This window comes from Tachypleus tridentatus, chromosome 6 (assembly GCF_004210375.1).
Source record: "Tachypleus tridentatus isolate NWPU-2018 chromosome 6, ASM421037v1, whole genome shotgun sequence".
Taxonomy (NCBI): Eukaryota; Metazoa; Arthropoda; class Merostomata; order Xiphosura; family Limulidae; genus Tachypleus; species Tachypleus tridentatus.
The window spans coordinates 164,619,035-164,633,896 of record NC_134830.1 but is presented as its reverse complement, the minus strand read 5'-3'; the positions used below and the strand labels follow the sequence as shown (position 1 = coordinate 164,633,896).

General features: G+C 32.4%; 1 protein-coding gene across 4 annotated transcripts in view; it reads right to left on the bottom strand.

Moving 5' to 3' along the window:
- Positions 1-14,862, bottom strand: part of LOC143254349 (uncharacterized) — a 59,745-nt gene that overhangs the window by 18,609 nt on the left and 26,274 nt on the right. For 3 of the 4 annotated variants that reach the window (XM_076509402.1, XM_076509401.1, XM_076509403.1), the window contains 2 exons: positions 7,374-7,434; positions 2,746-6,954 (listed from right to left, as the gene is read on the bottom strand). The exons of the other annotated variant lie outside the window; for it this stretch is intronic. In XM_076509402.1, the coding sequence (XP_076365517.1) occupies positions 3,228-6,686 (3,459 nt within the window). In that variant the 5' untranslated portion in view covers positions 6,687-6,954; positions 7,374-7,434 and the 3' untranslated portion in view covers positions 2,746-3,227. Of the gene's footprint in view, positions 1-2,745; positions 6,955-7,373; positions 7,435-14,862 lie in introns of those variants that run through there. 4 annotated transcript variants of the gene reach the window in all.

Genomic DNA, 14,862 nt, shown 5'->3' with positions numbered 1-14,862 from the left:
TTTCCATTGAAATTACTCTATTTTATGTTGTTTTTCCCAATTACAATTAGTCTGTTCTTATACGTTTGTCAAAGAGATCTAATACGTATTTTAATTAGAAAGAAATTCCACAGTTTATAGACTTTATATTGCCCTTAAATACAGCAAACACAAACATTTGGACAACTGTCTCTGTGTACCTAGCAAAGGTTTAGTGATTAAAATAACTAACAATTTACCTCTCAATAGGAAAACAAAATCACAGAAATCTAATCAGACAAAGCACTAATGAAACAGAACATCCAAATAAAATAGTGAACAAATGTCATGAAATGGAAACTTTTTTGAAATTATCTATTTTCCCTTAACTTTATCTCAAAGTGTAACTGAAACAACTTTTCCAAAACTTACTACAGTAAAATGTCAATGATATATAGATGTAAAAGTCTACAACAAAGAGATAATTGCTAATTACTTCAACTCCTTCCTTCTTCTCGTTTAACATAACTTTAAGCCTACTCTTATCTATACCCAAAGATGAAACAAATGCAAATGTAGCTGCTACTCTTATATTTGGCTAGTATGCATAGAGAAAGTGTATTTATTAACTACAATGTCCAGCTTTACAAACCAAGCTCCATCAAATGAAAATGATCAGAGCACAGTTGGTTATTTTTGACACAACAGTCTAACAAATACAACCTAGTTTGTCGTGTACAAGCAACTCGATAATTACAAGTTTCTACAATGCATTCAAGTTTTTTAATGTTGACTTCGATCAGTCTTTAAAGATTTGTAAGTTGGATCTAGACGTCTGGCTATAGTGTAACAAAAGAATGGATTTCGTTACGAGGGAACTGCTGGTATAAATTCCTGAGGAGGTTTGCAGTGAACACTGCAGAAAAATGTTTTCAAACATACATAATATCTACACTCTTATGTGAATACCATCTTCATTTTGTCAACTGTAGCATGAATATTAAATTGCTTCACTAAATCCACTCTTTCAAAATTAACGTACGATGGATCTTGTCCACTGTCCAACTTTGTAAAAACAAAACATTGAGTAATGTTAATAATATAAGTATTAAAATGTCCCGAAAGTGTAATTTTACTATTAACAAAACTAAAGCTTGACAATGCCAGTCAGAAAAAGAACATTAACCTGATAAGGCAGAACTTGACACAAACTTAGTTTTATGTACCTTATAACTTCTCTGTGAAATAGATATTCCCATTTTTCATAAAAGATTTACCAGCTAGTGTTACTCTAAGTTAATAAAAACAATATTTAGAGTGCACACAGTCATAATATATCTAAAAACATTTAATACTTCTCAAAAAGTGAGCATCTAAAAATATCTAACCTTTCTACAACCAATACATCATTGTTATCAAACATTAGTTTCATAAAGATATCTGTTTCTGCAGGTGAAACAGTTGGAGTAGGACTAGGCAGGTACTTGAACCAAGTAATGTGACCAATCTCAAGATATACACAAAACACGCACATTAAAACCTTTAACTGAGATCATAATTCTCCGTTGACAGACTTCTTTGAAATGTCCACAACCTTATTTCAAATTTATTTCATGGATTTAAAAGTTTTAGCTCTCACTTCCACAATTCAGTATCTACTAAACAGTATAGTAACATGTGATGTCAATACATTCTAATTATTTATTTGAAATTGTTAACTGATAAAACAATATATAAAAGACACAAATCTGTATCAGATTAACACTTCTTAAAACATCTCTAACTCATGCTTGTGTTCAGTAACTATTTCAGACACATACTATCTGAAGTAAACTACTGGAAGATTATTTTTATATAAGGCACAAATAATTACTTGCCATTCAAACAGTTTCCAGACACGTTTAGCATAGCGATACATAAAGAATGTATTCTGTACATTACCAGATAAGGAGCTTCTCCGTGTCGTCCACGCACGAGTCATCAGGACTAGTTTTTATACCCTTTTGATATGTTTCTCACATAACTTAAGATACTGTGTAGGTAACTACTTATTCCTAGTTGATTTTCTCAGTCGTTTTGATGTTAAAGATTGTAACACAAAAGTCTCTTGGACAGTAGTGGCTCTTTTTTGCCTGCCATTTTTATGCGAGGAACATTTTCTTTTTGTAGTATGTGACGTGGGTTTTTCTTTCTTTCTGAGGCCTGGTCGTCTGCCGGGTCTGCTCCGCAACTTGCATCTACTATTATTTCTTGTTTTAACTTCCGTGGCTTCAGATTTGACAGCTGTTGCTGGTATATCACACACATTTTTCTGACTAACCCTATCAGTACAGGATTTAGTAACTGTCACTGGTTGTACTGGTAGTACATTATTTTCAACACTTCCCATAAGTCCCTTGTTATTTTTATTAACAGAGGTGCTAGAAGTAGAAGTTATGCTACTGTCTGGAAGAACATTTTCTATTTTATCACTGCTGTTATATAAAGAGCTGAGTAAACTATCCTGTAGTTTGTTTGACAAGCTATTACCATTCTCTTCTGCATCCACAGACAGTTTGTGCGAGATACTATGTTGAAGAAGTTTAACAAAGGAAAAAAATATTTTGTGGCAAACGTTACATGAGAAGGTATGAAAACGTGATGAGGCCACCGATTTCTGCTCTTCTTTAGCTGACATGTTCATAATCTCTTGTTGTTTTGACTGAGCCCTAAGAATTCCAAGCACAGAATTTTGTATCTGGTCACGCACCGACAGAGTTGAAGAACTCAATCCACTATTGTGTTCAGTTTCTTTTTTCTTTTCTAAACTAATTAGATTTTCATTTTTGCTTTCTTCCATCTCTCTTGCAGTTGGACAGACATCCCTTATGTGTTTTCTGAAGTTTGCCAGATAGCAGAAAGTCCTTCGACACATAGGGCACGTGTGCATTTGATTAACAAAAGTTGAAGATCCTGACTTTATGGGTACATTAAATTTTGGACTCATCTGTGGTGTTGCTGGGGAACTCTGTTTCAACTGAAGAGGTTTTGACTCTACAGTAGTCTCCAATTTAAATCCACCATCTGACATTTCAGAACTCTGACTGACAGAAAGAATGGAGTCTTCAACAAATTTTTCAGTGAATGTTTCTAGAACTGGGGATTTCAAAACCACAGGGAATTCCTCATCAGATTTTACTTTGGTAGATATGCCACAGTTGACTGTTAAACTTTTAGAAACAGACTTCTGACTCTGAGATTTGTGAGAATTTTCAGCTAGTGGTTCATCACTAGATGGATTTAAGTTTTTTTGATAAATTGCTCATCTCAGATTTCTGAGGAAAAGCCAAATAGGATGAGTTACATGGTTTATCCAAATTAATATCAGACAGTTCCAGTTCTTTCTTTGTTTTATTTCTCCTAGAATTTATTTTCACCTGCTCAGGAACATAAACTTTCCTGCACTTACGTAATGATTTTCTTGTATTATATGTTGGTAATACAGATATGGAATCCAGAGATGATGGACTAGATGCAATTAATGATGTTTCTGATATATCTTTCTCAACCACAACAGGAACCGAGCATTCTTCTGGTTGAGAATCATTTTCTAAAAGTACCAAACCAACATCACGATGCTCTTCATCTATTTTAAAACAAGTTTTTTCAAGTTTTAGTTCCACAGTTTTCTTATTTCTTTCACATCCTACATCTGTAACATTACCTTCAAGAGATACCTGGTCACATTTTAGTGGTAAAGTTCCTAGTGTACTTGCATCTTTTTTGTTTGCATTATTTTCTGTTGTTGCTGTGTTATCTGTAGAATTAACAGAAAAAACAGATTCTTGCTCTTTTGTTCTATAACAGTTATTCTTCATATGTTTTTTAAGCCTAGCTAAATAGGTGAATCTTTTACCACAGTGAAGGCAGCTGTGTCTTTGACTCAGTGTTTTGTTATCAGTATGAGGGGCAGTTGAGCTGTTTCCCTCCATTGCAATTTTTAATGGACATCCTCTTCTGTGTCGTTGGAATGCTGCAAGATAATAGAATTTTGTTTCACAACCATCACAGCTAAATATTTCAGCTTTATCATCCTTTCCTATTCTGGTATGTTGGGATGAATATTTTGGGTACCTTAGTTCCCACATGGGACTCTTGAGATTTTCAATTTTTTTGTGCTTTTTGTGATGATTTGAGGCATGTTCAAACCGATCCAGATATCTCTGGATTCCTTTCCCTATCTTCTTCCACCTTAACATTTTATTTCTGTATTTCTTTTTCATGTCTGGTTTAAAGTTAATAAATGCCTTGTCTCCACCACATTCTAGAATGTGCAGATGTAGATCTGATACTGAACTAAACAACCTTTGACACTTGGTACAGTGCAGTTTAGAATTTTCTGTGCATGTCAGAGGGGGTACTATACTGCTTTTCAGTACCCCTACTGAACTACAAAAATTGTAGCATATTTCAGGAGGAATTTCCTTCTCTCCTTCAATTTCAATGTGTGTGCAGAAAACATTCAGATGGTTGTTTAACTTATGATCTTCTATTACTTCCAAAGAACCAAATCTCTCCCCACAAGTGTTACAAATGTATTTTATAGTTCTTTCTTCAATGCAGTCTTTGCCCAGAGGTTCAGTTGTCTCTGTCTTTGGTATATTACTTTTATTCATGAGAATTTCCTCATCAGACAATAATTCAGATTCTTCTGACAAATTATGCACGTAAGATGATTCACTCCCTTCTTCACAGTCACCGTATTCTTGTTTTAACCCAATAGCTTTTAAAATGTTTGATTCATCAAGCAGTACTTCCGGTTCTGTACTTCTGGGCTTTGACCATTCAGTTTCATATGAAACTTCTTTCATTTGACTGAAGTCAAAGTCTGAAGGGAAGTTGTAATTTGTCCACTGCACTTTGGGTCTAATAGTCATCTTACATTCAGCAGTAGGTTTCTTAGCTCCATTAAGAATTTGTGAAGATTTTCCATCAACAAAATTTATCAAATTTTCTGAAATTTTCTCTGCTACAGTCATGAAAAATTCTGCTTCAGAAATCTCACCACCAGCTTTCTTGTCATTCTGTAAATCACTAGAATGACAGACAAAAACAGATCTTCCAGACTTGTACTTGCCTTGTTTCCCTCTGGGAACATAATGATGAGCAAGACGCCAATGCCGACACATATTGACATACGAGGTAAATTGTTTTTTACAAACGCTGCAAGAAACTTGAATTCCTGTCTGACAATCACCCACTGTAAGGTTCACAATTTTACCTTCAGATTCAGTTCCATTATTATTTGCAATCTCACCACAACCTTCTGTTTGATCCACATTATAACTGTCTAGCAACTTAACTGAATGCTTCAACCTTTCATGTTTCTCAAGCAAGACTTTGGTCAGAAAATTTCTTGAACACTGACTACATGGGAATACATGTTCCTTATGGAATTTCATAATGTGTTTTTTTAGCGATTTTTCCAGAGCAAAAAAACCATTACAATAATTACAAACTACTGTTTTCCCTCCTTTATGTAAGGTCTCATGTTTCTGTAACTTTTCTGCTGTTCTGAATTTTTTGAAACATAAGCTGTATTTGAAAGTTTTAGTTTCACTATGAACTGATGAGTGACGAACCAGGTTCTGCTTGTGTGTGAATGTCATGTCACAATCAGGGCAAGAGAAATTTTTCTGACTAGAAACTGCTGGGTGGTTGGTGACGTGAGTTTTCAGGTCATCCCTCACATTAAATAACTGTTGGCATAAATGGCAGCGATACAGTCCTATCATATCTTCTGAAGTTGAAACTTGGGTTATTTCATTTTCAATTATGGCTTCAGGTGTTCCTATTCTTTTTCCTGTATGTTCTTTAGAAGGTGCCTCATAAACGTCTTTCAAAGAATTCACGTTAATACTGCAGTTTGCAATATCCGAGTCAGATAAGTACTTGTAATTGATATGGTTTCTCAGGAAATGCCTTTTGAGGCTGAATGCATGACGATAAATTCCTGCACATATGTCACACCTGTATTGCTTCTTTCCTTGTTTGCCATTCACAGTGTGCTGTGGCTGCATATGAAACTGGTACTCTTTCTTCTTCTCTATATTTGTTTTTATTGTATTTTTATCTGCATTGTACATCACAGAACTCTCTTCTTTACTAACTGAATGATGCTGTTTTATCTCTGTAGAAACAGCACCTATTTTTTTAACAGGTGAAGCACAGCAATCATCATTATCCACTTTAGCACGAGAATAGTTCCTTTTATTCTTTGGAAAAGTTTGAATTTTGCTTTTGGTCATGTACACAATTTCTTTCTCATTTTTCACAACAGACCTGTTTGACACATTCTTGGCATAATAATCATTTTCTTTAGTGTTTTCTTGAAGAGACTGGTCTAATTCCTCTTTGGCAGTAAAACTGGTTCCTTCTTCACACATCTGGAAAGATTTATTTAATTTGTTCTTTGCAAAAGAAATATTACTTTGCAATATCTCTAAATTAGACTGACCTAATTCATTTTCAATAAAATAACTACTTTCTTTTGAACTCCCCAAGACAGGCTGACACAACTCATTACTGGCAGAAGTTTCTAAAATGAACTGTCCTGTTATATCTCTGTTGACAGGAGAACTCTTTTCTTTGTTTTGTATATTCTTATTATTTAAGTTCTGAACAGAGTTGTTCACCTTATTTTGGATGCTATGTTTCCTGATCTCAGTTCCATCTTTAGCTATGTACATGTTATTTTTTTTATCAGCTGCTACATTGACAACTACAGAAGATTCATCTCCATAAGATGTAACATCCACGCACTGCTTGTTTTGTCTTAGAATTTTTTTTAACTTTTCTATAAGACAGGCTTTTTTCTAACACCTAAATACGTATTTCACGTCTTCTTACAAGATATAACTATCTCCTCATCAAGAGTTCCAGAAGTACATTTCATATCCAAATGAGAACAGTTTTCTTCAACCAGCTTCTTTTTAACAACCAATGAAAACTCCGAAACTAATGGTTTTAATGTAAAAAAAATAGTTATTTAGGATTTGAAAGTACAACAAAATCTTTAAACAGCTTAATCTATCTACACAGAAATTAACACAAGTAGGATAGAAATAATAATTTAACCTTAAGCTGTTAGAACAGATACTGAACTACTTTAAAAATTACAAAAGTGATTTAATCATTTAACTACTTAAAACAGAAAGACCAATGAAAAAAACAACAGATAACTTATTAAACAAAGAAAAAAATTTTTTGAAGTATGAAATGTTAATATTTACACATGTAGCTCTAGCTTTACCAAATAAATAAATTAACAATAATAAAGTTAATTTATTAACTTTTGTTTGTGGATTAACCATGATTTTTTGTAATATCAGTTTAAGTACAACAGTCTAAATTTACAAAACTGAAGTCCTATTTACCTTAACTTTGTTTTATTATTCTGCATGTGGTTTTGTTTTGAAGATTTTAATAACCTTCTCCCTGAAAAAAAAAAATATATAAAAAAATTATACATCACTGTTTATTTTTTCAAAGATATAAAATTTTAGCCAGTGAAGGAAAACCACAAATAACACTTGTTTTATACATTAGCTCAGAGACCCCTGAAAATATGTCTTTCCCACCAACGTACCTAATAAAGATTGGCAGTGCAGCTACTTGTACAGGGTATATATTTATTCACAAATGACTGAAAAAAATTGCACTCCTTTTTTTGCTTCAACTGTTTATCATTAAACCAGAATCAGTCTGGCTTTCAAAATATAAATGTAACTAGTATATGATAGGATAAGAGACATTTTTTTAGCTTTCTTTTAACAAATAAATTCCTCCTTTCCATATTATCCAACAAAAATACTGAGCACACTAATTCCCAATTTATCTGATCACTGAAATAAGTTGTATATGAGAGAAACCATTTGGTATTCTAATGATCTGATACAGATCTGTGAAATGAAAATGACTTACTGAGTGCAGTATGCACTTTCTCTAAAGCTTTCTTAAAAATGCAAATAATGTTAATTTATCCTTACCCAGTCAAGCTGATAGCCATCATTACTAGCTCATCTTGGTATAAAGTATGGTAATATTTAAAAAAAAAAAAAAAAAAAAAAAAAAAAAAATATTCTTGATGATGAGAAACCCACTTGAAATAAAAATGCATCTTAGAATGGCTAGTATAGATATTAACAATTTTATTGATAAAAAGAGAACAACATTTCAATCTTCCTTGTTCTCCGTTTATCAATAAAAGTGATAATACCCATACCAGACATTCTGAAATTAAAAAAAAAAAAAACTCATTCTCTTCTGGGAAAAGGTAAGTTAACAGTTAAGAACAGTCTGGAGCGGAGCATTTAATACTGCATAGCCTATAACATGTAGTATTCATACAGATCATAAAATAAATAAAAATCTCCTTATATCAGTTATCCATCTTAATAAAGTACAGACACACACTACTATAATATAAAATTACACAAACCAAAACTTGTTACATAGAAAATAAAAAATTTAAAAATTGCAAGAACTTATGAGCAAAAGTAGAGGAATATGTAATAACATACCAGCTACATTGCACCTTCTGTATTTAATTACCCACTTATCAATCTACCTGCACTTCAAGGTAATAACAGAAAATTGTGCACCTAATTTTTAAGACAAATGGTGTTTAAATTTTTTTAATGGACTTACCAGCTCAACACAGCTTTGTGTGGGAACAACCGATAATATCTAATACAGACTTTGGTTTTTAGAAAAAAACTAAACAAAGGCTGCTCCTATGCACTGATTCCATAAATGAAACATTGTTTTCATGTGTAGAAATATAAGCTAATACATTACACATACACTTGCAGTGCTCTGTATTATTCATCATCAGTTGAAAATACATAGCTGAATGATGAAAACTGTTGACAAAGTAACTGAACTTCAATACTACTCTTCACCCTAGACTGCAGTGGTTCTTAACCGTTTTCATCGTCTTACCCCCTGAGACTCTCTCCAGGGCACTACCATGACCCCTATAATAATTTTTGTAATGGTGAACTTTGCATAAAGGTAGAATAAAACAAAACAATATAAAAGATCCTAATTTATTTAAAATGTTACAAATAAATGACCTTGAGAAATGCTACAAGTGCTAAATAAATGTAAAATCCATGGACTTAGTGAACATTATACAAAACCAACTTATTCACTCAGTGTGAGGGTTGATAAAATATATATAGATGAGAAAATATACTAAATATGATGGAAACTTTGATATATAAATTTTAGGTTTGATGCATTAATATTATATAATTAAAATGTTAGGCAATTCAAAACGTAATATATGAACATTTTTACTCAAAATTAGGTGGTTGCACAACAAGCATCTTGACGCGGTTCAATTGCCGCACTTCAGAGTGTTTCTCATTGGCACTTGCCAGAAAAACTACACACTGCTCCGTGATTTCCCCAATAATTCCCAAACCTTCCGTGACCCCCCCCCTTGGGGTCATGACCCCCAGGCTAAGAACCACTGCTCTAGAGGAATAGAATTCTCATTTCCTAAGCAATGTTAAAAAATTTATGGACTAGTAATGATACATGAAAATGGAAAAAAACAAAAAAAAATTGAATATATAAACAACTGTTTTCTTAACCATGTTTCTCCAAGTTTTGACCTTTTCCCATTGTTTTATTTCATGTCTTACAAGTAATTTTTCTGTAACAATCTTCTTACATAATTACATATTCAATTAAGTACAAAATGCAAGTTCTGTCTTATTAATGTCACTCCAACACACCAGAAGAAATACAGCAATCATGAATTTAAAGGTACGTTGTATGAGTTTTGTCTTATTTACACCATTACAACACACCAGAAACATTGCAGTGATCATGACTGGAGTTATGTTGTACAAGTTCTCTCTTATTAATGCCACTCCAACACACCAGAAGCATTGCAGTGATCATAATTAAAGATATGTTGTAAGCTACACTAATCAGTATAGTACACATCTGAATAGTTATATCTGGATTTCAAGTCAATTTGAAGTCAGACCTTCTCTTTGAGAAATTAAATTTTTAGAATTATAACTGCTAGATGCACACTTTAGTAGATAAAATTACATTCAACATTATTACATTCTATGTCAAATATTAATAAAATGACAAAAATGTAGCTGATTTTTATTAACTCACTCCTTCTCATGACTCAAATTAAAGCATAATGAAGTGATTAGACAGGTAAGAATTCTTTAACATCTAGATGTGTTTCACAACAAATGATTCACAAGCTGCCATCGTTTGGATATATTTAGCACATTTCAACCACACTAGATTAATTAGTGATGGCTAAGAAACGAGAATTTGAAGATGTAGTTTTGTGAATAAATCATGAAGTAATGATATACATTTAGTTTTTCCTTTCTTCATACACAATTCTGCTAAAAGTAAAATTTAGTAAAATAAACTAACCATGGATTATAAGTCTCAGAAGTTTAGTTTTGTTTTACAGAATTGAAGCTTTGTTGAAACTAAGGGCTAATAACAGGACCTAACCTTCACAGATTCTACAAGTTCTATCCATTTTCTTTGAGGGAAAATTCAACAACAGGGTACAAAATGAATATGTGGCCAGTGCCAAATGGACCTAAAAATTGCATTGCAAGTAAAATTTTTAAAAACAAGTGCCAGGCTGGTATGAAAAATATTGCAGTGAACATGTCACTTCCAGCCAAAATAAAGAGAAGTTTACCCCTAACATAGAAAATCAGGTCACAGTCTTGATTTATTATAATTTGATGGAAAATTACAAGGTTATACTGTCTGGTTAGTTGCAAATCACATGGCTTATTTATACAACAGTTACAACACAAGCCAATATTCAACTAGAATTTCAAATTGTGCTGGGCATCTACAGTTAATACATCTATTTATCTGTTTTATCTAGGTCTACATATAACATAAAACAGGTTATTAAAAAGAAAAACGTGTGTCTACACATACACATGAAAGCATAATTGTCACTCGTCCAACTAGAATTTATGTATATGTACAAGTTTTAGTTAAAGCAAAGATAAAATGGTCTAGGTAAGTAATAGTAGTTTAAATATATAAATTATTATTATCATTTTTTCTTATACTCTAGCTCCATCTAGGCTTAGACAGACTAATACTAGTAGCAATAAAACAAAGCAGGGGTTCTAATGCAAATCAGAAAGACCAGATGAAACACTCAGAAATACAGATGTAAATGAACATATATCTGTGTAATGTAAAGCTTTATGTTTATTATTATTGCTAAAGCAAAATATGGTTTCATAATGTATAGTTCTATGGATTTATGTAATCCAAACAGTAAATTTATGTCTAGATCAAAAACAAATAAGATATCCATATGCAGCCTGGTTTGATACTTAGATCCAAATCTGTGTCTAGCCTAGCCTAAAAATCTAGAAAGTTTAAAGAATTATGAAGCACTTATGGTAAACATTTACCCAAGGGTTTTGAAAGAGGTTCAGGATTGGATATGCAAGTATTTACTATAATGTATTTCTCTAAGTCCTTCAACAGTAAGCAGATATAAGACTGGAGGGTTGGTAAACTTAAATTATTTTCAAGAGAAATAATAAAAGCTGTTCCAGTAATTACATGCCTATTAGTATTATAACAGTAATGAGAAAAGTTTTTAAAGGTCTGATAAAAGGTGCTTTACAAAGTCATTCAATAAAGTTAAATTTTGTTTGATAAATAGCATGATTTTTCTGTTAGAAAATCTTGCTTTACTAAACTTTTAGCATTCTTTGAAGAAATTACTGCCAATACAGATATGGATGTATCTGGATTTTAAGAAAGCATCTGACAAGGTGCCACATAAAAGGCTTGTTAAAGGAGTTGTCACAGTTGGAGTTAGGAATAGATTGGTTCACAGGATAGGAAATTGGTTAAATGCATAAAGGTTGTTATAATTGGAGTTTCAGTCAAACTGGATTAATTCCACAAGTGGGGTATCTTGGACTAAGTCTTAGGATCTTTGCTCTTTCTGATTTACATCAATGACACAGATGAAGAATGGTATTTGTATTTGCTGATAACTAACATTTTGGGTGTAGTTGTCTGCAAAAGGAATGTTACTGTCTTACAAAAGGATTAGGACTATTTAGTTAGTTGGGCAAATAAATAACAAACGAGTTTTAATTGTAATAACTGCAAGATAATGCATGTGGGTTATCATAATTGGAACTATGAATACAGTTTTCATACAAATAATATTGACAGTGTTATGAAAAAGGGGGACCTTGATTAGTCTCCTAAACCATCCAAGCAGAATGGTGTTGTTAGTGGCAGGATAAATAGGATTTCAGGTTGTATCCACAGAACATTTGAATACAAGTCTAAAGAGGTTATAACATCATTGTATAGGTTATTGGTTAGGTAACATTTAAAGTATTGTGTTCAGTTTTAGGTTCAGGAATGATAATGATTTGTTAGAGTTTGGAAGAGGGTAACTGGGATGAATCCTTGAACTGAAAGGTTATCACTCGAGAATAAGTTAAAGGTTCTGATTGTGGTGTTGAAGATTGTTAAGAGAATTTATAGCACTGACACTTTTTTCACCATATTTCATGGCATGAATAATAAAACTAGGGGATGCAAGTACAAATTTTGGGAAGGAAGAATTCATTTTCAGATAAGACAGCCTTATTTTTCTGACAGAATGGCTGGCCTTCAGGTGTGCTGGATGTAATTAATTTAAGGGAGTTTCAAACAAAGCTTGATAAATATTTTAATGATAAGGACTGGCTTTGAGGTTTTCTTTTTTTGTTTGTTTGTTGTTGTTTTGAGGGTGGAAGAGGGGAGGAGGTACTACAGTGGATAGAAAATTCTAAATAAACCAAAACATTTTGTTGTACATTAAAAGTATGTGAATGCATTTATAATGCTGAGTGTTAGTTGTGAATTCTCATGTGTTAGTAAATAATTAAAAAAAATCAAACTCACCATTAAATACACACTTCTAATTATTTGGGAGGTGAATATTTTTTTGGCAACAATTTTTAACTTAGCATGTCTGAATATCACTTTGAAAAAAGCTTGTGCATTTATTAAGTTTGAGATGTGATAAAATCATTAACACATGAATGCACACAGGGTTATAAAGATTAAATTTCATACCTTAAAAAATACACACCACAAATTAAACGATATACCAGTCACACTTTGACAGAATACATAAAGTACAGACTAATGGTCAGTTTTCATTACACAGACTAAAAACAGTTTCTTGTGGAACAATATCAGTGGATAAACAGAAGTTCTAGGTGTTTACACCCAATTTTAATGGTGGTGTAGTTCTTAACTCAAACACCATGGGGGAAAAAAAAAAATTATAAAAATGCAAGGTTAAAATCAAAACAAACCTACTTTATCTGATAATATTTTGTCAGCTTAATATGAATATTTATATATTAGGATATCTGGTATAAATGTGCGATCAAACTGCTGAGTAACCAGGCTTAAATGAGTAAAAGACAGTTCTAAATACTCCAACTATGTTAGTTTTCAAATGGCATAGCTTTGCCAATGTACATAATTTTCAGTTCCATGTATTTATTTACAAACCACTAGTGATACGAGATAATTCAAGTCTGATGCAATCAAGCAAAACAACAAACTAGATGAATAAATAATTTTTTTTTCACAAAATCTCTAAACATGTACACAGCAATTGGAGCCTCTGCTCTCCCAACCATAAGCCTTTCTAAGTCTAATCTAAGTATGTGAACCTCGTGAACGTATTACAAGCTTAGTTGAGCTTACCAAATGACCTTTATCAAGCTATCAGTATACTAATTAAATCTTTTATTCCCATTACTCAAGAAAGTAACTTTTGTTAGCAATGTGCTACTTCCCATAATGAATCTAATTACATCATTCAGTTTCCTTATGGACAGAGTAAACCTTGAGAACCAGAAAATGAAATTCCACACAGTACTCAAAAACCTCAATTATTACATGAGCGCGCACACATTATCCTGTTTTAGAAACCAATCGCAGTTAGCTTCCTATAGGAAATGAAAGAACCTAATAACGCAAGGTTAACAACAAAAAATACACACCATTTAAATCTCATGATATTCAATCTAGTCTTAACATTAATGATTATCAGTTCTTTAAACTATTTTTTACACTATTTATTCACCAAATTGTACTTGGATCTATCACTTTGTTGACTATAAAGTACTTAACATACAAATCACAAAATAATTTCAACATTTCCCAAATACATAATTTATTCACGACCATAGTTCCACCAATAAGGACCTTATCAGGTACAGACTGAAATGTTCTATAACACGGCTTATAAAATACCTTTAATTAAACAAAAACCTAGAAGATACCTTGACATTCACCTACAAACAAATGGGGTAAGAAGTGGAGAGACGCTCAAATTGGTTTGGTCATTTAAAACACGTTTTTATAAGTTTGTTTTTACACTTCTATTTATTTCTAAAATGCCCAGACTACCTACTTTACTTTTTTCACAGGCATAATATTCTGCAGTTTTTTCTGTATCAAACTGGTGCTAAGTTTCAATAATGTGGGATGCAAAGGTTGAATCTAATCTTCTTAGTTTCCAGCTTATAGAATGTTATTTAATTCTGGTTGCTACAGAACATCACCGACATACACTAGACAACCAAACCAAATTAATCTCCTTTCTACTTCTTTTTCCATTTGTCTCTCGGTGAATGTTAAAGTGACTTCCGGTTCTTTGTTTAAAGGTATATTTAAACCCTTTAACAAAACATTCCAGTTTGTACCTAATGATGCTTTTATGAAATTCACAACTGCATTCTTTTTATCAGTTCTGTAAAGATAGAGTTTCATCAAGTTCTGAGTTTCAAGTATCAGTTAAAT